General features: G+C 41.7%; 1 protein-coding gene across 1 annotated transcript in view; it reads right to left on the reverse strand.

Annotated features, from left to right (window-relative positions):
• Positions 1-1,222: 1,222 nt before the first annotated feature.
• Positions 1,223-25,919, reverse strand: part of LCMT1 (leucine carboxyl methyltransferase 1) — a 75,068-nt gene continuing 50,371 nt past the window's right edge. The window contains exons 6-11 of the mRNA XM_005889364.3: positions 24,457-24,559; positions 11,701-11,821; positions 7,415-7,516; positions 6,112-6,203; positions 4,325-4,422; positions 1,223-1,439 (exon numbers count right to left, since the gene is read on the reverse strand). Of these exons, the coding sequence (XP_005889426.1) occupies positions 1,417-1,439; positions 4,325-4,422; positions 6,112-6,203; positions 7,415-7,516; positions 11,701-11,821; positions 24,457-24,559 (539 nt within the window). The 3' untranslated portion in view covers positions 1,223-1,416. The remainder of the gene's footprint in view (positions 1,440-4,324; positions 4,423-6,111; positions 6,204-7,414; positions 7,517-11,700; positions 11,822-24,456; positions 24,560-25,919) is intronic.

The following is a 25,919-nucleotide window of genomic DNA, read 5'->3' on the forward strand; positions in this document are numbered from 1 at the left end:
TGATAAAGTGCTATGAATGTTTTCCATTCCATTCCTTATCTTTTAAAAATAATGGACTTGATTCCCCAGATGGATTCACCACCCATTAATGGCTAGTACATGGTTTCAAAAACAATGAATTAGTAAATATGACATTAGTGTTGAAGACCCAGCAGTACCAGCCTGCAATCTTTTCCTTGAACTAATTCTTAAGATCTGAAAGGTAAGTGAAAAGCAAGTAACTTTCTCACTGGGTTCACGCTGTATCACCACCGACTCCCACCCACAAGCACACTGTTGTGTAGTGGGATGAAGGCCACACTCTAGGAACACTGATCTCTGATTCTGCAACCTCTAGGAGAGGAGGGTTGGGGGGCTGCCTTGCTGCCATTCTGCATACTCAGGTCCAAGTTCACAGCTCACTCACATAACCAAGAATGTTATCAGGCATGGACAGGCCTTACGATTCTGAATCTCCAGGGACCCTTTAATCTGTACTAGTATTGTATATGTATTAATTTCTTACTGCTGCTATAACAAATGACCACAGACTCACTGGCTTACAATAATACAACTTTATTCTCTTCTTGTCCTGGGAGTAAGAAATCTGAAATTAGTTTCACTGGGCTGAAGTCCAGGTGTTGGCAAGACTGGTTCCTTCTAGACGCTCTGAGATATTCGCTTGCCCTTTTCAGCATCCAGTGGCCACTTATATTCCTCAACTTTCGCCCTTCCCTCATCTTCAAAGTATATCACTCCGGTCTCTGCTTGTGGCATCACACTGCCTGTTCCTCTGACTCTGCCCTCCCTTCTTCCCTTAAAAGGAAGGACTCTTGTGATTACATCTGGCCCACCCGGATGCTCCCACCTCAAGATCCTTAACTTAATCACATCTGCAAAGCCCCTTTTGCCATACAAGGTAACATACTCTCAGCAGGGGGGATTGGGAAGGGACATTTTAGAGGGTCATCATTCACCCTGCCACAGTGACCAAGGTGAAGGAGGACTTGAGCAGGCAAGGGCAGAAATGGGAGCAGAGATGCGCTCCAACCTCTGGTCAAGATGCCACACGTAAGAGCACACGGGAGTAAATCCCACAACGGATGCAGGAGCTGAGTCTGACTCACGGGCAGTGGGCCAAGGCCAAGGTTGGGCTGAGGATCTTTGGTTCCAGCTGACAAAGAGGGGAACCACAGTCCCCCCCGGGGAGCAAAGGATAAACAGCAGAGGACCAACACACCGGCAACTGGCAATGGAGATTTATTTAAACTGTTAGCCAACAGGAACAGGAACTTGTACAACCACCCCAGTAAATGAGGCTTCTTGGAGAGTGGGGAGAATGGTGGCCGGAGCTTCCCCACCACTCAGGAAACTTGGAGACTCAACTCCGGAAAGGTCGCTGGCTTCAGCTCTGGCTCAGCACGAGTCTTGAACAGATCAATAAGTTATTTCCTTCAAACCTGAGGGGAGGAAACGCACAGATGCTGAGAAGGGGCTGTCACAGGCTGAGGCAGAGAAAACAGTCAGAGGTGGAAGAATGTGACCCTGGGGCCCCAGGTCCATGGGGACCGGCTCTGGGGCGACGGCTGCACATTCAATTACTGCACCCGGGCCTCCTGGTTGTGTAAGATAAGATTCCACAAGGAAACAGGAGGCTGGATGAGACAGTGTTTACTGGCGGTTTAAAAGGGATTAAGACATGTTACAGCGGTTTATGGGCTCTCCAGTAAAACCCACACGTCCATTCTTTAAATGCTGAAGTTTTTTTTTTTTCCTGAATTAATACCTTTCATTCAGACAACTTGTTTTAACGAGTTCATTCTTGAGTGCTCTGCTTTTTACCTTAAATACATTTGAAAATTACTATTGTCCCATTTTGGGTGAGAAAGAAGTCAAAGGGTTACTGACTAGCCTTAGCAATTTTTTTCACCCTTTTGTCTTTGAATCAAATTCAGTAATAAAAAAGACTGGTGTAGGCAATTTATTTCTTCACATATCTAGTAATTTTTTAATCAAATACAACCCAATCAATCCTAAAGGAAATCAGTCCTGAATACTCATTGGAAGGACTGATACTGAAGCTGAAACTCCAATACTTTGGCCACCTGATGTGAAAGACTGACTCACTGGAGAGGACCCTGATGCTGGGAGAGACTGAGGGTAGGAGGAGAGGGGGATAACAGAGTATGAGACGGTTGGATGGCATCATCGATTCGATGGACATGGGTTTCAGCAACCTCTAGGAGTTGCTGATGGACAGGGAAGCCTGGCCTGCTGTGGTCCATGGGGTCACAAAGATTTGGACACAACTGAGTGACTGAACTAAACTGAACACGGTGGGTGGTAAGCTGAGGAGACTCTGAATTCTGATATCTTCCTATGAAGAGTGTTGAATTTTGTTTTAGCAGGTGATTTTATTATTGGAGAATCATTCTGATTTTCCAGAGTCTTGGCTGTAGGTTTGTTTAGTATCAATCTGTTCGTATTTTGACTTATGGCCTATTCTTTAGAACCTGGTCTTTTAAGTGTTGAACTTCGAGCAAACACAGACAGTTTCTCCTCTACACACATACAAGTTAAGTACAGTAAGTCCCTTACAACGAATGAGTTCCGTTCCATTCCATTCCAAGAGTGCATTAGCAAGCCCAATGTGTTCATAAGTACAACCAAGTTAGCCTCCATACCCAACTAACACAATTGGCTACATAGTACTGTACCGTAATAGGTTTATAATACTTTTCACACAAATAATACATAAACAAACATACAAAGTAAACATTTTTAATCTCACAGTACAGTACCTCGAAAAGTACAGTAGTACAGTACACAGCTCAGCATAGAGTGAAGAGGCAAGAAGAGTTACTGCCAGAAGGGGGCAGGGAGGTGGGAGGCTGGAAAGCTGAAGGGCCGTCAGCAATAGGAGACGGAGGAAAAGCTGCAGTGTCACTCACACCTGACACTGACGGAACGCGCGTGCGCATCTTTAAAAGCTCGCAGCTTGAAGGTTCGTATGTAAGTGACTTACTACACTGATACCACAAGTAGCTAGGTGAGAAGGGGGAAAAAGAAGCCCCTCACATAGAAAAGCTCAATGCATCATTACCTGACAGAATCTAGAATTAATTCTATACTATTACAAGTCACCTGTATTTTTTTAAAGTGTAAGAAAATTAAGTAAATGCAGACAGAGCTTCATGACAGAATATTTATAAAGCCATGAAAATTATGCTCATGCAGAGTTTTTAGTAGCAAGGGGAAATGCTTATGTTATAATATTAAGCTTAAAAAGATCCAGAATCAAGGTTACATAGATAAATTAAACCCCCTAAAAACAAATCAACAGCTAGAAAAAGAAAAGAAGGGAAAAGCTGCCAGAGGTTATCTCTGAGTGATGGGCATACGGGTGATTTTTTTTTCTTTGCCATACTTTTTTTTAGAAGTTTCCAAAGTCTCTGCTTAAAATTATACTGTTTTCAAAAATGGGGGAAAACAGCAGTACAAAAACACAGTAATAAATGATTTTTTAAATAAAAAATAAATGGATTTTGTGGACTGAACTGCCCAGCTGGGTAAATTTATAAACTGGTGGAAAGATAATCCCAAGGAGGATGATTAACAACCTGGAATTTTCACACAGGAGACAGGCCTTGACTCCAAGCTCTTTGTTTTATATTCACTACTTGCCTAAGGCAGTATGTCAGACAGAGCTATAGGAAGTCTGAGGGCACTTTAACAGCAAAGGCCAGAACTGGGATCTAAAACTATCTCCACTGGGCTGGAGAGGCGCCCAGGGGAAGCACGGTCAGCACGGGGCAGCTGTAAAGGAGGAACTGGGTCAAGATCAAGGCAACAAGGCACTGAGACAAGGCTCCGGGCTTTGTCCCCACGGCCCGACTCTTTCAAGCCAGGGGAATTCACCTCCAATATAAAACAAGATGAGAGAGAGAAACTCAACCCACAGCTGCAGGGGTGTTAGACAGAAACAATGACCTGTGTGTTTTAACATCAAGCAAACCTGGTTACAAGCAGATCAAAAAGCTGAACACTGGATCCTTTCATTAAGATGATTACAAGACTCAAGGTCTCTTACCATCCAGTTGAGGAAATTCCACAAACAGCCCTAAAGGGCTGTTGGTTGGTTTTCATACATGTGGTTTATTTAAGCAGTTCTCCTGGGTTTTGTGCTATAAAATCAGAGGCTATAACTGCTGATTCTCTATGTTCACAGATCCATGTATACGAGCCCTAGTTCCTCCTGGGTAGAAAATTCCCATTGAGCGTTACGTTCTCCAGAGACAAAAAATTCCCTAGAAAAATTCCAATCAATATAAGTGAAGTCACCTACCTAGTTCGCTTCCTCCTTTGGTGGCCCAGCAAAGGCAGTAATGCTGCATGAGCTGTTCAAGAAGCTCCATTTCATCCAGGAATTCAAGGGCCTCTATTCTGTGGAATGACAAGACAACAGTACCAACGTATCCAATTAAAAATGAAGGCCGTGACGCACACTGCCGGGTGTGGAAACGCGTTCAGGATAGACTATGTGAAAAGAAGCGGGCTACAGAACAGTACGTATGGCGTGGGACCATTTTAGCTATTTTTGAAAAGAAGAAAAAAACCTCCATAAGCAAAGTCAAAAGTGACAGATGACAAACTCAAGAGAATGTCTGTAATACAAATGACAAGGGGGTAGATTTCCTTGTTATATAAATGAGCTGTTACACTTCAGTAAGAAAGAACACTTTTTAAAACTTATTTAAAAGATGGGTAAAAGACCAGATCACTGGCAAGGAAAAAAACAAGGGCTTTTCAATCTCATTTATGTGAAAAGAAACGTAAATTAAACCAGGACTCCTGCCATGTCCTGCCTGCTGCACCTGGTGGGGTTCTGCTCCAAGACACTGCTTCAGACGTCATGGACTGCGCTCTGGAACCACTGGCAAAGAAGATCTTTAAAGGAGTTTTAGTAGTGGAACCTGTGGGCACTTTTGGTGTGTGTTTTTTGTTTCAAAAGATGAACACAAGCCAAGATTTTAGGCCAACGATGAGCAAGAAATTTCCCTTCACCTTGGAAGTTTACTGCAAATCCACTGAACATTCAGGATGGAATGTATGGAGTCAGAAAGCAAGATGAAGAAATATGCTTAACGGCAAAAACTAGGAGTCTGATTATCTATCAAGGTTTGGTCTATTTCATAGGATCGGGCAAGACTAAAACTCCAAAGTTGACATGGATGGATTTTAGAATATTTAAGGTTAAATGTAAATTCTAATTAAGCTGGAGATTTTGTTCCTCAGACTAACTGTGAAGAAATTGATGGATGGTTTCTTTTATTACATTATAAACGGAGTTTTGTTTACTACTCAAAATAAAGTGGTTCTCCTTAAAAAAGTGTTGTGCACCTGAAACTAACATTGCCTGTCAATTATATCTCAGTTTGAAAAACTGTTGTCGTTAGCATTTATCCACACATCAATATAAATGCCAGGCACCACTAAACAGGATATGGTAACCTGAACATCTTGACATGCAGAGATAAATATAAGCTATTGTTAAGCTTTTGAAAGGATTGTGGTTTACAGGCAAATACATGTATCAATCTACTGATTCAAAAAATACAAATCTATAGGTTGATAAATATTTATATACACATAGAAAAAGAATATACTCCAATTTATTCACAGCACACAATTGCTCTATATTATAATTCATGAACTTTACTTGAAAATTGTTTTAGAACAACAAGCACGTCTTTCTTTTATAATGAGGGGGAAAGTCCACTTAAAAATCCATAAGCAGACTCCCCCCAACCCCCCTTAGGACCCCTTGAGCAACGTGACTTTCCTCCTTTTCCAAAACACAGGATTGTGCAAGATTTCCACTGCAGAGGTGTAACTGTTTATTTTGACTAAAATAATGTTTGGGCATAAACCTTGTCTTGGCTAATAGCTAATGAGTTACTCTCAAGGAGCTAGCAATGTTTAATCTATGTTAGCAGCAGTTAACTTGTGTCAAAATAGGTCTAGTTTGGGGTTGGGTTTTTTTTTTTTTAAAAAAAACATTAAAAGGTATGGACAATGATGCCTTTCATTCACAGTTATTTGCCATGGAGCGGACTCTTGTCAGTCCCGTACCTGATCACTTCGGCACGAGGCAACCTGCTGTACACTTCCATCATGTCGATGGCTGACGCCGACTCCCACCCGCTGGACAGGAGCCGTTCTCTCTAAAACGTGGGGCGGAGAGAAAGGGAGACGACAGGAGCTGTCACACGACCCGAGGCACTCTTTGCACACACAGCTTCCCTCGGAGGGCTCCTCTTTAAAAAGCCCATTCTGGACCCTCTCATCTGTCTTTTCATTTCCCCATTTTCTCTACTCAACAGGTACTGTTACAATGGGGGCACCCTAAAGTATAATATTTAAAGAGAAATAAAGGAAGAAACTATTCTATACAAGCAACAGCTTTTTAAAGGGCCCTGGTGGTAATGACACAAGCCATGTAAAAACTAAGCCATTTAAAAGGAGGTAGGGATAGGGAAGTGCCTCTTCACCAAAAAATTTCTAAATTTTGGGGGAACAATTACAGTTTGCAAGAATTTAAGTCAAGTATGAAGTGGAAATCATGTTTGGATCCTGATTCAAATACACCAACCGTGAACAATTTTTTAGACAACTGGTAAAAGCCGAGTATGAATTGGGTGGGTGTCAGCTGCTATGAAGGAGCATGTCCACTTGTCAGATGTGATCATGGTATTATCATTATCCTGGGCAGAGGAAGGTCCTTACTGGTAGGAGATTCACACTGAAGTACTTACGAGGGAAATGAAACAGTGTCTGGGATTTGCCTTAAATATTCCAATGATGTGCTCATACACTCAGTCATGTCTGACTCTTTGTGACCCCATGGACTGTAGCCCGCCAGGCTCCTCTGTCCATGGGATTATCCAGGCCAAGAACACTGGAGTGGGCTGCCATTTCCTCCTCCAGGGTATCTTTCTGACCCAGCGATTGAACCCACATCTACTCGTGAATCCTGAACTGCCGGGAGATTCTTTACCCCTGAGCCACCTTTCCAATGACACCACCAATGAAAATTTGGGGGAAGGGGTAACAATATGGCAATGACAAAATATTATTAATTATTGAAGTTGGCTGGTGGGACATAGGTGTTCACTTTAATTATTCCCTCTACTCTTATGTTGTTTGAAAAACAGCATAATAAAAAAGTAAAGTAACAGGAGACAGGAAATGTAAACTTGTATTTTCCATGCCAAGATGGTAGTACAGGGCTTGGATCTCCCCCACACGATGAACCAGTGGCTGCCCGCAGGCAGGCACTCCGGAAGGACCCTCACATTCTCCCATCTGCGTAGGGAGGAAGCACTTTCTCGGTTGGCCAGGGTACAAGAGGACATCCGGGCCTCTGCCCTCTGACCTGCGACTCCAGTGACTTGCAAGTCTCCACTCCGGCCAGGTCACACTGTCGTCTCCGCAGGTTCTCGATCATGATCTGCCCAAACCGGTCACCCATGTTTACCTGGGAAGGGAGAGGGGAGGCTGGGCACTACCACAGGGTCTCTCTGCTTCTTAAAACATGCAAAATAAAATAACCACATCCTATTGCTAAGCAGTCAAGGCTGGTAATACCCAGCGCAGGTCACGGAACCCCAAGTGCAATGCTGATGGAGTACAGCCCTCGAAAGGCACCTGGGCAGTGTTCATGCATTGCAAACACTCAGCCTGGGACCAGATAACTCCACCGCCAGGAGCCCATCTCACAGGTAGACTTGCGTCTGTATGTGAAAATGCAAGAACATTTACTACAGCACTGTGTATAATAGAAAGGATCTGGAAAGAACTTAAATACCCATTGCTTGGGGTTAAATAAATTCTGGCAGGTTTATATAATGAAATACCATATAGCCATGAAAACATAAAAAGCAGACAGACAGATATGAGATGGCCCCTAAGACAAACTCTTGAAAAGTAACTTACAAAGGAATGTGTATAGTATGCTCCCATCTATCTTTAGGGGGAAAAAAAAAATCTCTCTTCACATTTATATATGCACATGAAAATTCTAGAATACAGCAAGGTTGCTTCCCAGGTTAGAGGCCGAAGTCTGCGATAGATGAGAGACTTTTCTTTGTTTACCCTTTAAACTATATGACTTTTTTTTTTTTTTTTTTGCATGTGGCATTACTCTCTGAATAAAGAAGAAAGGCAATGCCAAAGAATGTTCAGACTACTAGACAACTGCGCTCATTTCACATTCTAGCAAGGTAATGCTCAATATCCTTCAAGCTAGGCTTCAACAGTATGTGAACCAAGAACTTTCAAATGTATTTCAAAACAGGATTTAGAAAAGGCAGAGGAACCAGACATCAAACTTCCAACATCCGTTGGATCACAGAAAAAGCAAGGGAATTCCAGAAAAACATCTACTGCTTCACTGACTATGCTAAAGACTTTAACTGTGAGGATCACAACAAACTGTGGAAAATTCTTAAAGAGATGGGAATACCAGACCACCTTACCTACCTCTGAATTAAAAAAAAAAAAAAAGGTTTAAAAAACATCATGTACATATGTGTGCAAAATGGCTGATGCATGTCAATGTATGGCAAAAACCACTACAATTTTGTACAGTAATTAGCCTCCAATTAAAATAAATAAATAAAAACCATCATGTATATATGTGTGCAGAACAAAATATTATGCACATTAATGTAGCACACACACTGGTACTTTGTCACATATAAGGTATCAAAACTTCAGCACTTTAACAATATATGAAGTGATTCCCCAATCCTCTGCATGTCAAGAACCAATGTTACTCTTTTTTGGGGAGGATGCATAGGGCTTATGTGGCAGTAATGATATGATTGCTGACTATTCATTCAGAATAGAAGCATATTTATGAGCACAAACTCCTTTATTTTATTGCCTCGGTTTGAATATTGGCTTGATATTTAATAGCTGTGAGCAAGATACCTAATCCCTTGGTTCAAACCCTTACCTGTAAATCCAGGATAGTACTAGTAACTACCTGTGGGCAGTTGTAATGATCAAACAGGTTAATATATACGAAACTCAAAGAAAAGCGCTGGCTATATAATAATCAAATTCTAAGAATCTGAAATCATTATTACTGAAATAATCATCATCCATGTTGTTTTGTCCTTTAACTATTAATTAAATAACAACATAAGACATATGAGCAATTGACGAACATAAGGCTAATGATTCTGTACTTGTCAGGAAATAAATGAATTAAAAGTTGATTATTCACAAAATGAAGGTGGTGGGCAGGGTTTAAGCCCTTTGAGGGACAGCTGTGGTCAACATACTAAAAACTAGTACAATCTTAGCCCTGCACCAAAGTGACAGGGTCTCTGGCCAAAACTTATTTAACCCCTTATCTCTCACGTGATGTTGAATAAAAGAACACACAAATGAAACAGTGCACATGTGAAATGTGTGGAAACGTGGGAAATGAAATTCCTTCTTCCCAGGTATGGTGGCCCGAAAACACAGACAGGTTGCCAGGATTTATCCACGTTGTTAGTACAGACTGACGAGGCCAGCAGCCATTATATTCATTTACCAGGTCAAAAGACTCCGTCTGCAGCTTCCCTGGTGGTCCAGTGGTTAAGAATCCACTTTGCAGTGCAGGGGATGCCAGTTCCAACCCTGGTCCGGGAAGATCCCACATGCCTTGGAGCAACTAAGCCCATGAGCCGCAACTACTGAAGCCCGTGTGCCCTAGAGCCCACGCTCCACAAAAGAAGCCACTGCAATGAGAAGTCTGAGGACCACAATTCGAGAGCAGTCCCCACTCTGCAACCAGACAAAGCCCACGTGCAGCAACGAAGACCCAGTGCAGTCAAAAATAAATACATAAATATTAAAAAAAAAATTTTTTTAAAGACTGACTCTGAGGAATGCTTCCAATTAAAGAGGAAAATAAGAAAAATCAACCAACCAAGAACCACCTATACCAGAACCTGGGCTGGGTCGGGGGTGGGGAAGACAGGAGACCAAGGTCCAGCCCCAGACCTGTTTGCAGCTACATGACATGTGCAAGGCCCTGCACTGCCCTTATCTGTAATCACATTTGAAAATAAAATGAAAAGCAGTTAAAAAAAAAAACAAAATAAAATCAATAAAGCTAAACTAAAATAAACACTAAAAGTAGCTAACATGTATTGGCACTGCTTATCATCAGTCCACTGCTGTTCAACATCTCAGGAGTTCCCATAATAATCCAGAGAGGCAAGTCTTCTTTTTTTAATGAATGCACTTGCCAAATTTAGTCTGGATAATTTAGACCTGAGAGGCAGGTATTCTCATATAACCCTGGGGCTCTGAGAGATCCAAATAATAACTGAGTTAACAGCTTACTTAATGTTGTCAATGCTTGTGCACTTGTTAACTCGTTTATGAACTATGAGGTTGGGGGACTATTATCCTCATTTTTCAGATGAGGAAACAGGCACAGAGAGGTCAAGTAACTTGTCCAGATCACAGAGCTAGGCAGTCTGTCTCCACAGCATGTACTCCCAACCACAGAGCAATTCTGCTGCAGGTCACACAGACCCAAGACGAATTATTCCAAAACACCAAAACATAACCTTTCAGGCACCAGATGAGAACAGCGAGCCACAGGCCAGACTCAGTGATTTTAGAAATTAGGAAAGTGAAGTGAATTCTCCAGGAATTCAGTCCTTGGAATTCTCCAGGCCAGAATACTGGAGTGGGTAGCCTTTCTCTTCTTTAAGGGATCTTCCCAACCCAGGGATTGAACTCAGGTCTCCTGCATTGCAGGAGCTGTGAGCTCATTGAATGAGCTCAGCTCAGCTCATTCCAGCTGAGCCACAGGAAATGTTACAGTAAAATCCTAGATTTCTAATCTCTCTTGAAAAATTGGGAGTTCAGGCAACTTTAGGCTCACTCCACATAGTAACAACTGACTGGCACTGAAAAGTGGGCATCCGTGAAATGGGACGTGGGTGTCCCAGGTCAGCACAGGCCCCACTACTTCACAGAGTATGACACCTGGCCAGCTTCTTCCACTTGCATCACTATCTGCCTCTGAAGGCATGTGAGTTCACTGCCCCTACCCTGATGACAGCCAAAATTCCCTCCATCAAGATCTATGACTTTATAGTAAACACAGTGATAAAGTAAGAACACAAAAAGCTTCCTTTAAGGCCAAGATGGAAGTTCCAGAAACTCTAGATAAAACTTGGCAGGCACTCTTGAACTCAAAAATACTAGGTTTAGGGCAGTCGTTAGGAATCCACCCTGGAATGCAAGAGACACTGATTCAATCCCTAGTCCGGGAAGATCCCACATGCCACCTGGCAACTAAGCCCACGTGCCACGACTACTGTGCCCTTGCTCTCGAGCCCGTGCTCTGCAGCAAGAGAAGCCACCAACACAAGCCCTGGAACCCTAACTAAAGAGTAGTCCCTGCCGGCTGCTGCCAGAGAAAGCCCCATATGCAGCAACGAAGACCCAGTTCAACCAAAAAAAAAAATTAAATAAATAAACCTCAAGAAAAGAAAAGAATACTAGGTTTGCTGGAATTGATTAACAAAGGAGCTACAGAGGCAGAAAGAAAATAATAAGGGAAAGCATATTCCAAGGGTGCTCAAGAGAGAGAAAGTCACCCCTGGAGTCCTGCACAGAACGTGGATTTCTTGAGCCTCCTCTTACCTGTTCGTAGTTTATGAACATGGCAGCCTCAAAACTGTTGGCGGCCCACTTGAGGAGGTTTGCAGACTGCTCCGGAGTCATGTACACCAGCACACACTCAGCTATCAGGAGGGTTGGCAATCTTAAGCGAAGAAAAAAAGGCACATAAATATGTTTTCATCCAGATGGGACTCTCTAAATGCGCTCACGTTGTAGTTCACACCCCAGTGCTTTCGGTTTGCATATTAACAATCAATGTAACACGACTCTAAGTTTTACAATGCAAAAAGGTGAGCGATCAGCAATCACTTTTGTCTCGCGGTTGAAAATGCAGACTATAACAATGGCTACAGGTTCTTCCTAACTGTACACCCACACCGTGGCACGGTGCAGGCAGAGTCTCCCACTCAGGAGGCAGTTTACTTCCCTCCCCCGGGAATCTGGGTGAGTCGTGTAACTTGCTTTGGAATAGCAACAAACGTGATACCAGCAGAAGCTTGGAAATGACCTGGACGCTGGCACTTGCTCTCTTGCTGTACTTGGAAACCTGAAACCACTGTGGAAATGAACCCAAGCTAGCTTGCCCTAGGAGAGGAGGTCGGATGCTTGAGAATGACACAGCTCCACTGACCAATCCGTTCTCCACACATGAACGAACCCCAAAGGACATGAGCGAAACCTGGCCCCTAGCAGATGAACCACCTAGCTAAGCCCAGGCCAGGTAAAGAAGGCTATTTGGGAATTTTTTGTATGATTTTTGAAACTTCTTTGTAGGCTTGAATCATTTAAAAAATGAAGTTAAACATATTTACAATATATTTTGTAAAAGGTAGCCATTAACAACATTAGAAAGAGGATTAACACTTTTCAAAATATAACTGAAAGAAAAGCAGACAAGACAGCCCATAAAGGAAAACAGAGAACACAAATGAAACCACAGGGAAGAATACGTAATCTGAATATTTGTTACACAAATTTTTTTTTCATCTATTTCATAGATCTCCAAAGTGAGGCAAACTTCCTATGAAGATCTGGTCTGATTTATACATGATTACTTTCATGACCCACCAGCACATTTTCCAAACAGCTGGCTATACAGCTGCAGCTGTACTCAGAGTCAGATGCAGCTGACTCAGAGGCCTAATATGTGCCAATTTCTGCTCAACTGTTTTCACATGTGCTACCTGGTCTTCAAAACCATCGTGTGAAATAGTTTTGATCCCAGTTCATAAATGAAGACACTAAGCCTCAAAGAGATTAAAAAAACAAAACCCCAAAACCCTGCCCTCTATTAAACAACTAGTAAGCAGAAGTAAGCTTCTTGGCATGAAAGTTATGACAAACCTAGACAGTGTGTTGAAAAGCAGAGCCATTACTCTGCTGATAAAGGTCTGTATAGTTAAGGCTATGGTCTTCCCGGTAGTCACGAACGGTTGTGAAATTTGGACCATAAAGAAGGCGGAACGCCAAAGAACTGATGCCTTCGAACTGTTCAGTTCAATTCAGTCGCTCAGTCATGTCTGACTCTTTGCGACCCCATGGACTGCAGCACACCAGGCTTCCCTGTCCATCACCAACTCCCGGAGCTTACTCAAAACTCATGTCCATCGAATCAGTGATGTCATCCAACCATCTCATCCTCTGTCATCCCCTTCTCCTCCCACCTTCAATCTTTTCCAGCATCAGGGTCTTTTTAAATGAGTTAGTTCTTCACATCAGGTGGCCAAAATATTGGAATTTCGGCTTCAGCATCAGTCCTTCCAATGAATAGTCATGACTGATTTCCTTTAGGATGGGCTAGTTGGATCTCTTTGCAGTCCAAGGGACTCTCAAGAGTCTTCTCCAACACCACTGTTTAAAAGCATCAATTCTTTGGTGCTCAGTTTGCTTTATAGTCCAACTCTCACATCCATACATGACTACTGGAAAAACCATAGCTTTGACTAGATGGACCTCTGCTGGCAAAGTAATGTCTCTGCTTTTTAATGCGCTGTCTAGGTTGGTCATAGCTTTTCTTCCAAGGAGTAAGCATCTTTTAATTTCATGGCTGCAGTCACCATCTGCAGTGATTTTGGAGCCTCCCAAAATAAAATCTGTCACTGTTTCCATTGTTTCCCCATCTATTTGACACGAAGTGATGGGACCGGATGCCATGATCTTAGTTTTCTGAATGTTGAGTTTTAAGCCAACTTTTTTACTCTCCTCTTTCCCTTTCATCAAGGGGCTCTTTAGTTCTTCTTCACTTTCTGCCATAAGGATGGTGTCATCTGCAGATCTGAGGTTATTGATATTTCTTCTGGCAATCTTGATTCCAGCTTGTGCTTCATCCAGCCCCACATTTTGGATGATGTACTCTGCATATAAGTTAAACAAGCAGGGTGACAATATACAGCCTTAACATATTCCTTTCCCAATTTAGAACCAGTCTGTTGTTCCATGTCCAGTTCTAACTGTTGCTTCCTGACCTGCATACAGATCTCTCAGAAGGCAGGTAAGGTGGCCTGGTATTCCCATCTCTTTAAGAAATTTCCACAATTTGTTGTAATCCACACAGTCAAAGGCTTTGGCGTAGTTAATAAAGCAGAAATAGATGTTTTTTTGGAACTCTCTTGCTGTTTTGATGATCCAACAGATGTTGGCAATTTGATCTCTGGTTCCTCTGCCTTTTCTAAAACCAGCTTGAACATCTGGAAGTTCACGGTTCACATACTGTTGAAGCCTGGCTTGGAGAATTTTGAGCATTATTTTGCTAGCATGTGAGATGAGTACAATTGTGCAGTAGTTTGAGCATTCTTTGGCATTGCCTTTCTTTGGGATTGGAATGAAAACTGACCTTTTCCAGTCCTGTGGCCAATGCTGAGTTTTCCAAACTTGCTGGCATATTGAGTGCAGCATCACTTTCACAGCATCATCTTTTAGGATTTGAAATAGCTCAACTGGAATTCCATCACCTCTACTAGCTTTGTTTGTAGTGATGCCTCCTAAGCCCCACTTGACTTTGCATTCCAGGATGTCTGGCTCTAGGTGAGTGATCACACCATTGTGCTTATGTGGTCACACGAAGATCTTTTTGTATAGTTCCTCTGTTTATTCTTGCCACCTCTTCTTAGTATCTTCTGCTTCTGTTAGGTCCATACCATTTCTGTCCTTTATTGTGTCCATCTTTGCATGAAATGTTCCCGTGGTATCTCTAATTTCCTTGAAGAGATCTCTAGTCTTTTCCATTCTATTGCTTTCCTATATTTCTTTGCACTGATCACTGAGGAAGGCTCTCTTATATCTTCTTGCTATTCTTTGGAACTCTGCATTCAAATGGGTATATCTTTTCTCCTTTGCCTTTAGCTTCTCTTCTTTTCTCAGCTATTTGTTAGGCCTCCTCAGACAACCATTTTGCCTTTTTGGATTTCTTTTTCTTGGGGATGGTCTTGATCACTGACTCCTGTACAATGTCATGAACCTCTGACCATAGTTCTTCAGGCACTCTGTCTATCAGATCTAATCCTTTGAGTCTTTTTGTCATTTCCACTGTATAATCATAAGTGGAAGCTAGAAAAAAACTCCTGGAAGTCCCCTGGACAACAAGGAGATCAAACCAGTCAATCTTAAGGAAATCAACCTGAATATTTATTGGAAGGACTGATGCTAAAGCTGAAACTCCAGTATTTTGGTCATCTGATGCAAACAGCTGACTCACTGGAAAAGTCCCTGATGCTGGGAAAGATTGAGGAAGAAGAAGAGAGGGTGTCAGAGGATGAGATGGCTGAATGCCATCACTGTTGCAATGGACATGATGTTGGGCAAACTTCAGGAGATGGTGAGGGACAGAGAGGCCTTGCGTGCTGCAGTCCATGGGATCACAAAGAGGCAGACTCGATTGGGTGACTGAACAACAATAACAACATGCAGAAGTAAAACAGGAATCCAGGGTAAGAGTCCAAGACTTGCGCTCTCTTCATTCTGAGTGGGCTCCAGGCCCTCTGGTATCAGCTTTAGCTAATCTCCTGCTGACATCCACAAACCCACATGCTCCCAAGAAATCCAGCAACACACCCTTGAGAGTCAAGACCTTCCTTCTGCTAAAAGAATACACACTACTTGCTCAGCATCACTAATTTCATTAGAGAAATGAAAATCAAAACTACAGTGAGGTATCACCTCATGCTGGTCAGAATGGCCCTCATTCAAAAGTCTACAAATAACAAATGCTGGAGGGGTTTGGAACCCTCCTGCACCATTGGTGGGAACATAAGTTGGTGCACCCACTATGGAAAACAGTATGGAGGTTCCTCAGAAAATTAAAAATAGGATTACCATATGATCCAGCAATCCCCCTCCTAGACATATATCTGGACAAAACGACAATTCAAAAAGATACTGGCACTCCTATGGGCAAAGCAGCACTATTCACAAAAGCCAAGATGTGGAAGCAACCTAAGTGTCCACCGACAGAGGAACAGATGAAGAAGATGTGGTGTATATACACAATAAAATACTACCCAGTCATAGAAAAGAGTGAAACAGTGACATCTGCATCAGGACTGATGCAACTAGCGATTATCATACGAAGTGCAGCAAGTCTGAAGAGAAAGGCAAATCCGTATGGCATCACTTATATGTGGAACTTAAAACATGGCACAAATGAACCTATCTACAAAACAAAGACTCACAGACACAGAGGTCAAAGCTGTGGTTGCCAAGGGTGGGGCGGGGCAAAGGAGGAACGGACTGCAAGTCTGGGATTAGCAGACGTAAACAAGTATATACAGAATGGATACTCTACAAGGTCCCACTGTATAGCACAGGGAACTATACTCAATATCCTGGGATAAATCATAATGCAAAAGAATGTAACTAAGAACATCAATGTGTGTATAACTGAGTCACTGTGCTGTACAGCAAAAACTAACACAACACTGTTTCTCAACTATACTTCAATTAAAAAATATAAATTTAAGAAAACACGCCATATTCTGCAACTTGTGAACCATGTAATGGTCTCCCCAAAGGAAAAAAGAAGTATAAATACTCTTGGCAATGTATGGCCCTTACTTCTGAACACTCAAATGAGACAGATTCAGATAGTAAAGCTGGAGTGACAAAGCCCATTTTGACATTTGGGCTGGTGGGGCCGTAAATCCTGTGAATAACAACCTAGTTGATGATTTCAGAAGAAAGGTAAGCAAGAACTTCAACACGCTGAGATGACAGCCATCGCCAAGCCAATGCGTCAGAAGACCAGTCTTCCACCCTCTACTCCTCCACCGCCCAAAGCTCGTCTGTATTTGTGTCTGTCCTTACCCTCTTTCTTCCCCTCTCAGAAGACTGGGGGCTGTTTCTCTTCCCTCAAAGGCGAGTTAACTCAGTCCACGCTCTTCTTCCTCCCTTCCCTGTCCTCCAATGATTTCCCTCATTGTTCATTTTTCACTGTTTGCTGCTGATTCCTCGCCTTCAATTTATTTTTTGAAATAACTTTCCCTTTCCCTTTCCTTCGCTCCAAACCTCTCCTTGAGCCTTTCACCTCAGATACCCTGGAAAGTGTTATCCTCACCTATGGCAGACCAAGTAGGTAGGCCTTTTCCTCCCACTAGCTCTTTATCCACCTGACCAGTATCACTCTGCTAAAACCACACCTCCACTGCCCTCCTCTGCCTCCCTAGGTACCCACACTCAAGAATCGGTCTTTACCCTTCTGGTCCATTTTAAAAACACTTCCTTGATGTATACACATAATCACAAAATTACAGTATTTGGGGGGAGGAGTTGCTTGTACACATTTGGTATCACATTCTGCATATAACCTGCCATCTAGTTTTTAAAAACTCAACATTAAACTTTTGAGCTCTCTCCAAAGTCATGCATTTTACGTATCATTCATCCGTTCTCCTCCTGATGGACATTTCAGTTGTTTCCAATTTTCTGCTACTAAAACTGAAAGCTGAAGTGAACGTCGTCCTTGTACATACATGGTCGCATGGTGTAGACCTTCTCAGGAGAGACACACCCAAACATGGGACTGCGATATCACATGATACCAGCAATTTTTACTAAATTCCAGATTGCTCCTTGCAATGTCACACCAAGATCACTTCTACCTGTGGTGTATGAGCATCCCTTTCCCCCAATATCCGTGCCAACACTTGACACTGTCAGACTTCTACCTTTCCGCCAACCTGGTGGTGGTACAGTAGAATTTCATCTGATTACTACTGAAGTTCAATACCATTTTAACATGATACCCAGTTCCCTCTGAGCTGCCTGGTCATCTATCCTTTGCCCATTTTTCCACCAGACTTTTTTAAAGAAATAGTAGCTATTCTTTTTATACCCTGGATGCTAATCCTTTCTTTATATGTTACAATTATATGTTTCTATGCATACAATTATCTTCCTCAAACTTATGGTATTAGGAATCAGTATTTTACAAAAGCAATACAAGCGATTCTCATGGGAAAACAGACTTGGGGAACACTGCTTCTTAAAAAAACTTCAGACAACTACTCTAAATAGCAATGAAATGATAAAGATTACAGAGGACAAAATGGTATATGTAATTACACTGCACTTCCAACTGGCCTTATCCCCAGTTAGCATGAAATCACAAATGTAAGAGGTTAAAAAAAAATCTCACTGTGTACTCATGTTACATTTCTTTAACTTCTCTTCCAGGTCAGCTATATCTCGGAGATCTGCTCCAATGATGGCATATCTTGTTGAATCCAACATGTGCCCATCTGTAAATGCAAGAAGAGATGGTAATTTCAACAGAAACTGATCAGGAAGAGATTGTAACTTCAATGGATGTGGCTTTTTCAAAACGAAAGTAAATGTACTGTTTTTCTCCACTATAAAAATGCATGCTCATTATGGGGGGAAAAAAATCAGGAGGTGAAAATTAACTAAAGTCATACCTTTCAAAGATAACTATTAGTGTTTTAATGTATAACATTCTATCCCTCTTTCTATGTGCTTAAATTCATATACACAACACAGACACATCCCCCACCCTTTCTTCCCTGTCAAATACACAACACACACACACACACACACCTTGCACAATAAAAGAAAATGGGACCACCCAATACTTGTTCTGAAAGCTTTTCCTTTTTAACAACAGTATCAGGAACATATGAACTTACTTACAAAACAGGAAGAGACTCACAGGCTTAGAGAATGAACTTACGGTTGCTGGGGGGAAGGATGGGGGAAGGGACAGTTAGGGAGTTTGGGATGGACATATTCACACTGCTATATTTAAAATGGACAACCAATAATCACATACTGTACAGCACGTGGAACTCAGTTCAATGTTATGTGGAAGCCCGGATAGGAGGCGAGTCTGGGGGAGAATGGTTACATGGATATGTATGGCTGAGTCCCTTCACTGTTTACCTGAAACTACCACAACATTGTTAATCAGCTATATTCCAGTATAAAATAAAACGTGGAAAAAAAACACAACAACAACAGTACGAGGGACAACATTCTCTGTAATGATTTCACAGTGCTTCAGCGAGTAGATAAAACAACTTGCTTAGCCAATCATTCAGTATTAGACAGGCAGTATTTCCAAATTTATTTCATCTGAGGCATTGCAATGAATATCCTTATATACATATTACAAAGGACTTGCTCAGTTATGCTGGTTATGATGAGCAGAATCAGGAGATCAAAGAGGAAGCCTATTTAAATATTGGTACTAATTGCTCTCAAAATGTTTTGTCAATTTGCAAGATATTACATTTAAAATAAAACAGTTGATGTACTACAGTATTTACAGATAAAATAATATTTTGTTGTTCAGTCGCTAAGTTGTGTCTGACTCTGCAAACCCATCTCCCGGATGGAGTTTGCTCAAATTCATTTCTGTTGAATTGGTGAGGCTATCTAACTATCTCATCTTCTGCCACCCTCTTCTCCTTTTGCCTTCAATCCTTCCCAGCATCAGGTCTTTTCCAATAAGTCAGCTCTCCACATGAGGTGGCCAAAGTATTAGCGCTCAGCTTTAGCATCAGTCCTTCCAATGAATATCCAGGGTTGATTTCCTTGAGGACTGACTAGCTTGATCTCCTTGTCCAAAGGAGACAAGAGTCTTCAAGTCTTCTCCCAGCACCACAGTTTGAAAGCATCAATTCTTTGGTGCTCAGCTCTTTGTGGTCCAACTCTCACATCTGTACATAACTACTGGAAAAACCATAGCTTTCACTATAATGGACCTTTACTGGTAAAGTGATGTCTCTGGTAATATGCTGTCTAGGTTTGTCATAGCTTTCCTTCCAAAGAGTAAGTGTCTTTAACCACCATCTGCAGTGATTTTGGAGCCCAAGAAAATAAAATTTGTCACTGCTTCCACTTTTCCCCTTCTATTTGTGATAAGTGATGGGAACAGATGCCATGGTCTTAGTTTTCTGAATGTTGAGTTTTAAGCCAACTTTTTCACTCTCTTCTTTCACCCTCATTAAAAGGCTCTTCAGTTCCTCTTCACTTTCTGCCATTAGAGTGGCATCATCTCCATATTTGAGTCTGTTGATATTTCTCCCAGCAATCTTGATTCCAGTTTGTGATTCATCCAGCCAGGGATCTCACATGATGTACTCTGCATGTAAGTTAAAAACAAGGTGACCTGCATACAGATCTCTCAGAAGGCAGGTAAGGTGGCCTGGTATTCCCATCTCTTTAAGAAATTTCCACAATTTGTTGTAATCCACACAGTCAAAGGCTTTATGTAGTTAATAAAGCAGAAATAGATGTTTTTTTGGAACTCTCTTGTTGTTTTGATGATCCAACAGATGTTGGCAATTTGATCTCTGGTTCCTCTGCCTTTTCTAAAACCAGCTTGAACATCTGGAAGTTCACGGTTCACATACTGTTAGCCTGGCTTGGAGAATTTTGAGCATTATTTTGCTAGCATGTGAGATGAGTACAATTGTGCAGTAGTTTGAGCATTCTTTGGCATTGCCTTTCTTTGGGATTGGAATGAAAACTGACCTTTTCCAGTCCTGTGGCCAATGCTGAGTTTTCCAAACTTGCTGGCATATTGAGTGCAGCATCACTTTCACAGCATCATCTTTTAGGATTTGAAATAGCTCAACTGGAATTCCATCACCTCTACTAGCTTTGTTTGTAGTGATGCCTCCTAAGCCCCACTTGACTTTGCATTCCAGGATGTCTGGCTCTAGGTGAGTGATCACACCATTGTGCTTATGTGGGTCACGAAGATCTTTTTTGTATAGTTCCTCTGTTTATTCTTGCCACCTCTTCTTAGTATCTTCTGCTTCTGTTAGGTCCATACCATTTCTGTCCTTTATTGTGTCCATCTTTGCATGAAATGTTCCCGTGGTATCTCTAATTTCCTTGAAGAGATCTCTAGTCTTTTCCATTCTATTGCTTTCCTATATTTCTTTGCACTGATCACTGAGGAAGGCTCTCTTATATCTTCTTGCTATTCTTTGGAACTCTGCATTCAAATGGGTATATCTTTTCTCCTTTGCCTTTAGCTTCTCTTCTTTTCTCAGCTATTTGTTAGGCCTCCTCAGACAACCATTTTGCCTTTTTGGATTTCTTTTTCTTGGGGATGGTCTTGATCACTGACTCCTGTACAATGTCATGAACCTCTGACCATAGTTCTTCAGGCACTCTGTCTATCAGATCTAATCCTTTGAATCTTTTTGTCATTTCCACTGTATAATCATAAGTGGAAGCTAGAAAAAACTCCTGGAAGTCCCCTGGACAACAAGGAGATCAAACCAGTCAATCTTAAGGGAAATCAACCCTGAATATTTATTGGAAGGACTGATGCTAAAGCTGAAACTCCAGTATTTTGGTCATCTGATGCAAACAGCTGACTCACTGGAAAAGTCCCTGATGCTGGGAAAGATTGAGGGAAGAAGAAGAGGGTGTCAGAGGATGAGATGGCTGAATGCCATCACTGTTGCAATGGACATGATGTTGGGCAAACTTCAGGAGATGGTGAGGGATAGAGAGGCCTTGCGTGCTGCAGTCCATGGGATCACAAAGAGGCAGACTCGATTGGGTGACTGAACAACAATAACAACATGCAGAAGTAAAACAGGAATCCAGGGTAAGAGTCCAAGACTTGCGCTCTCTTCATTCTGAGTGGGCTCCAGGCCCTCTGGTATCAGCTTTAGCTAATCTCCTGCTGACATCCACAAACCCACATGCTCCCAAGAAATCCAGCAACACACCCTTGAGAGTCAAGACCTTCCTTCTGCTAAAAGAATACACACTACTTGCTCAGCATCACTAATTTCATTAGAGAAATGAAAATCAAAACTACAGTGAGGTATCACCTCATGCTGGTCAGAATGGCCCTCATTCAAAAGTCTACAAATAACAAATGCTGGAGGGGTTTGGAACCCTCCTGCACCGTTGGTGGGAACGTAAGTTGGTGCACCCACTATGGAAAACAGTATGGAGGTTCCTCAGAAAATTAAAAATAGGATTACCATATGATCCAGCAATCCCCCTCCTAGACATGTATCTGGACAAAACTACAATTCAAAAAGATACCGGCAGTCCTATGGGCAAAGCAGCACTATTCACAAAAGCCAAGCTGTGGAAGCAACCTAAGTGTCCACCCTCAGAGGAACAGATGAAGAAGATGTGGTGTATATACACAATAAAATACTACCCAGTCACAGAAAAGAGTGAAACAGTGACATCTGCATCAGGACTGATGCAACTAGCGATTATCATACGGAGTGCAGCAAGTCTGAAGAGAAAGGCAAATCTGTATGGCATCACTTATATGTGGAACTTAAAACATGGCACAAATGAACCTATCTACGAAACAGAAAGACTCACAGACACAGAGGTCAAAGCTGTGGTTGCCAAGGGTGGGGGGCGGGGGCAAAGGAGGAACGGGCTGCAAGTCTGGGATTAGCAGACGTAAACAAGTATATACAGAATGGATACTCTACAAGGTCCCACTGTATAGCACAGGGAACTATACTCAATATCCTGGGATAAATCATAATGCAAAAGAATGTAACTAAGAACATCAATGTGTGTATAACTAAGTCACTGTGCTGTACAGCAAAAACTAACACAACACTGTTTCTCAACTATACTTCAATTAAAAAATATAAATTTAAGAAAACACGCCATATTCTGCAACTTGAACCATGTAATGGTCTCCCAAAGGAAAAAAGAAGTATAAATACTTTGGCAATGTATGGCCCTTACTTGAACACTCAAATGAGACAGATTCAGATAGTAAAGCTGGAGTGACAAAGCCCATTTTGACATTTGGGCTGGTGGGGCCAGAAATCCTGTGAATAACAACCTAGTTGATGATTTCAGAAGAAAGGTAAGCAAGAACTTCAACACGCTGAGATGACAGCCATCGCTAAGCCAATGCGTCAGAAGACCAGTCTTCCACCCTCTACTCCTCCACCGCCCAAAGCTCGCCTGTATTTGTGTCTGTCCTTACCCTCTTTCTTCCCTCTCAGAAGACTGGGGCTGTTTCTCTTCCTCAAAGGCGAGTTAACTCAGTCCACGCTCTTCTTCCTCCCTTCCCTGTCCTCCAATGATTTCCCTCATTGTTCATTTTTCACTGTTTGCTGCTGATTCCTCGCCTTCAATTTATTTTTTGAAATAACTTTCCCTTTCCCTTTCCTTCGCTCCAAACCTCTCCTTGAGCCTTTCACCTCAGATACCCTGGAAAGTGTTATCCTCACCTATGGCAGACCAAGTAGGTAGGCCTTTTCCTCCCACTAGCTCTTTATCCACCTGACCAGTATCACTCTGCTAAAACCACACCTCCACTGCCCTCCTCTGCCTCCCTAGGTACCCACACTCAAGAATCCGGTGCGCACCCTTCTGGTCCATTTTAAAAACACTTCCTTGATGTATACACATAATCACAAAATTACAGTATTTGGGGGGAGGAGTTGCTTGTACACATTTGGTATCACATTCTGCATATAACCTGCCATCTAGTTTTTAAAAACTCAACATTAAACTTTTGAGCTCTCTCCAAAGTCATGCATTTTACGTATCATTCATCCGTTCTCCTCCTGATGGACATTTCAGTTGTTTCCAATTTTCTGCTACTAAAACTGAAAGCTGAAGTGAACGTCGTCCTTGTACATACATGGTCGCATGGTGTAGACCTTCTCAGGAGAGACACACCCAAACATGGGACTGCGATATCACATGATACCAGCAATTTTTACTAAATTCCAGATTGCTCCTTGCAATGTCACACCAAGATCACTTCTACCTGTGGTGTATGAGCATCCCTTTCCCCCAATATCCGTGCCAACACTTGACACTGTCAGACTTCTACCTTTCCGCCAACCTGGTGGTGGTACAGTAGAATTTCATCTGATTACTACTGAAGTTCAATACCATTTTAACATGATACCCAGTTCCCTCTGAGCTGCCTGGTCATCTATCCTTTGCCCATTTTTCCACCAGACTTTTTTTAAAGAAATAGTAGCTATTCTTTTATACCCTGGATGCTAATCCTTTCTTTATATGTTACAATTATATGTTTCTATGCATACAATTATCTTCCCTCAAACTTATGGTATTAGGAATCAGTATTTTACAAAAGCAATACAAGCGATTCTCATGGGAAAACAGACTTGGGGAACACTGCTTCTTAAAAAACTTCAGACAACTACTCTAAATAGCAATGAAATGATAAAGATTACAGAGGACAAAATGGTATATGTAATTACACTGCACTTCCAACTGGCCTTATCCCCAGTTAGCATGAAATCACAAATGTAAGAGGTTAAAAAAAAATCTCACTGTGTACTCATGTTACATTTCTTTAACTTCTCTTCCAGGTCAGCTATATCTCGGAGATCTGCTCCAATGATGGCATATCTTGTTGAATCCAACATGTGCCCATCTGTAAATGCAAGAAGAGATGGTAATTTCAACAGAAACTGATCAGGAAGAGATTGTAACTTCAATGGATGTGGCTTTTTCAAACGAAAGTAAATGTACTGTTTTTTCCACTATAAAAATGCATGCTCATTATGGGGAAAAAATCAGAGGTGAAAATTAACTAAAGTCATACCTTTCAAAGATAACTATTAGTGTTTTAATGTATAACATTCTATCCTCTTTCTATGTGCTTAAATTCATATACACAACACAGACACATCCCCACCCTTTCTTCCCTGTCAAATACACAACACACACACACACACACACACCTTGCACAATAAAAGAAAATGGGACCACCCAATACTTGTTCTGAAAGCTTTTCCTTTTTAACAACAGTATCAGGAACATATGAACTTACTTACAAAACAGGAAGAGACTCACAGGCTTAGAGAATGAACTTACGGTTGCTGGGGGGAAGGATGGGGGAAGGGACAGTTAGGGAGTTTGGGATGGACATATTCACACTGCTATATTTAAAATGGACAACCAATAATCACATACTGTACAGCATGTGGAACTCAGTTCAATGTTATGTGGAAGCCCGGATAGGAGGCGAGTCTGGGGGAGAATGGTTACATGGATATGTATGGCTGAGTCCCTTCACTGTTTACCTGAAACTACCACAACATTGTTAATCAGCTATATTCCAGTATAAAATAAAACGTGGAAAAAAAACACAACAACAACAGTACGAGGGACAACATTCTCTGTAATGATTTCACAGTGCTTCAGCGAGTAGATAAAACAACTTGCTTAGCCAATCATTCAGTATTAGACAGGCAGTATTTCCAAATTTATTTCATCTGAGGCATTGCAATGAATATCCTTATATACATATTACAAAGGACTTGCTCAGTTATGCTGGTTATGATGAGCAGAATCAGGAGATCAAAGAGGAAGCCTATTTAAATATTGGTACTAATTGCTCTCAAAATGTTTTGTCAATTTGCAAGATATTACATTTAAAATAAAACAGTTGATGTACTACAGTATTTACAGATAAAATAATATTTTGTTGTTCAGTCGCTAAGTTGTGTCTGACTCTGCAAACCCATCTCCCGGATGGAGTTTGCTCAAATTCATTTCTGTTGAATTGGTGAGGCTATCTAACTATCTCATCTTCTGCCACCCTCTTCTCCTTTTGCCTTCAATCCTTCCCAGCATCAGGGTCTTTTCCAATAAGTCAGCTCTCCACATGAGGTGGCCAAAGTATTGGCGCTCCAGCTTTAGCATCAGTCCTTCCAATGAATATCCAGGGTTGATTTCCTTGAGGACTGACTAGCTTGATCTCCTTGTCCAAAGGAGACAAGAGTCTTCAA

This window comes from Bos mutus, chromosome 25 (genome assembly GCF_027580195.1).
Source record: "Bos mutus isolate GX-2022 chromosome 25, NWIPB_WYAK_1.1, whole genome shotgun sequence".
Taxonomy (NCBI): domain Eukaryota; kingdom Metazoa; phylum Chordata; class Mammalia; order Artiodactyla; family Bovidae; genus Bos; species Bos mutus.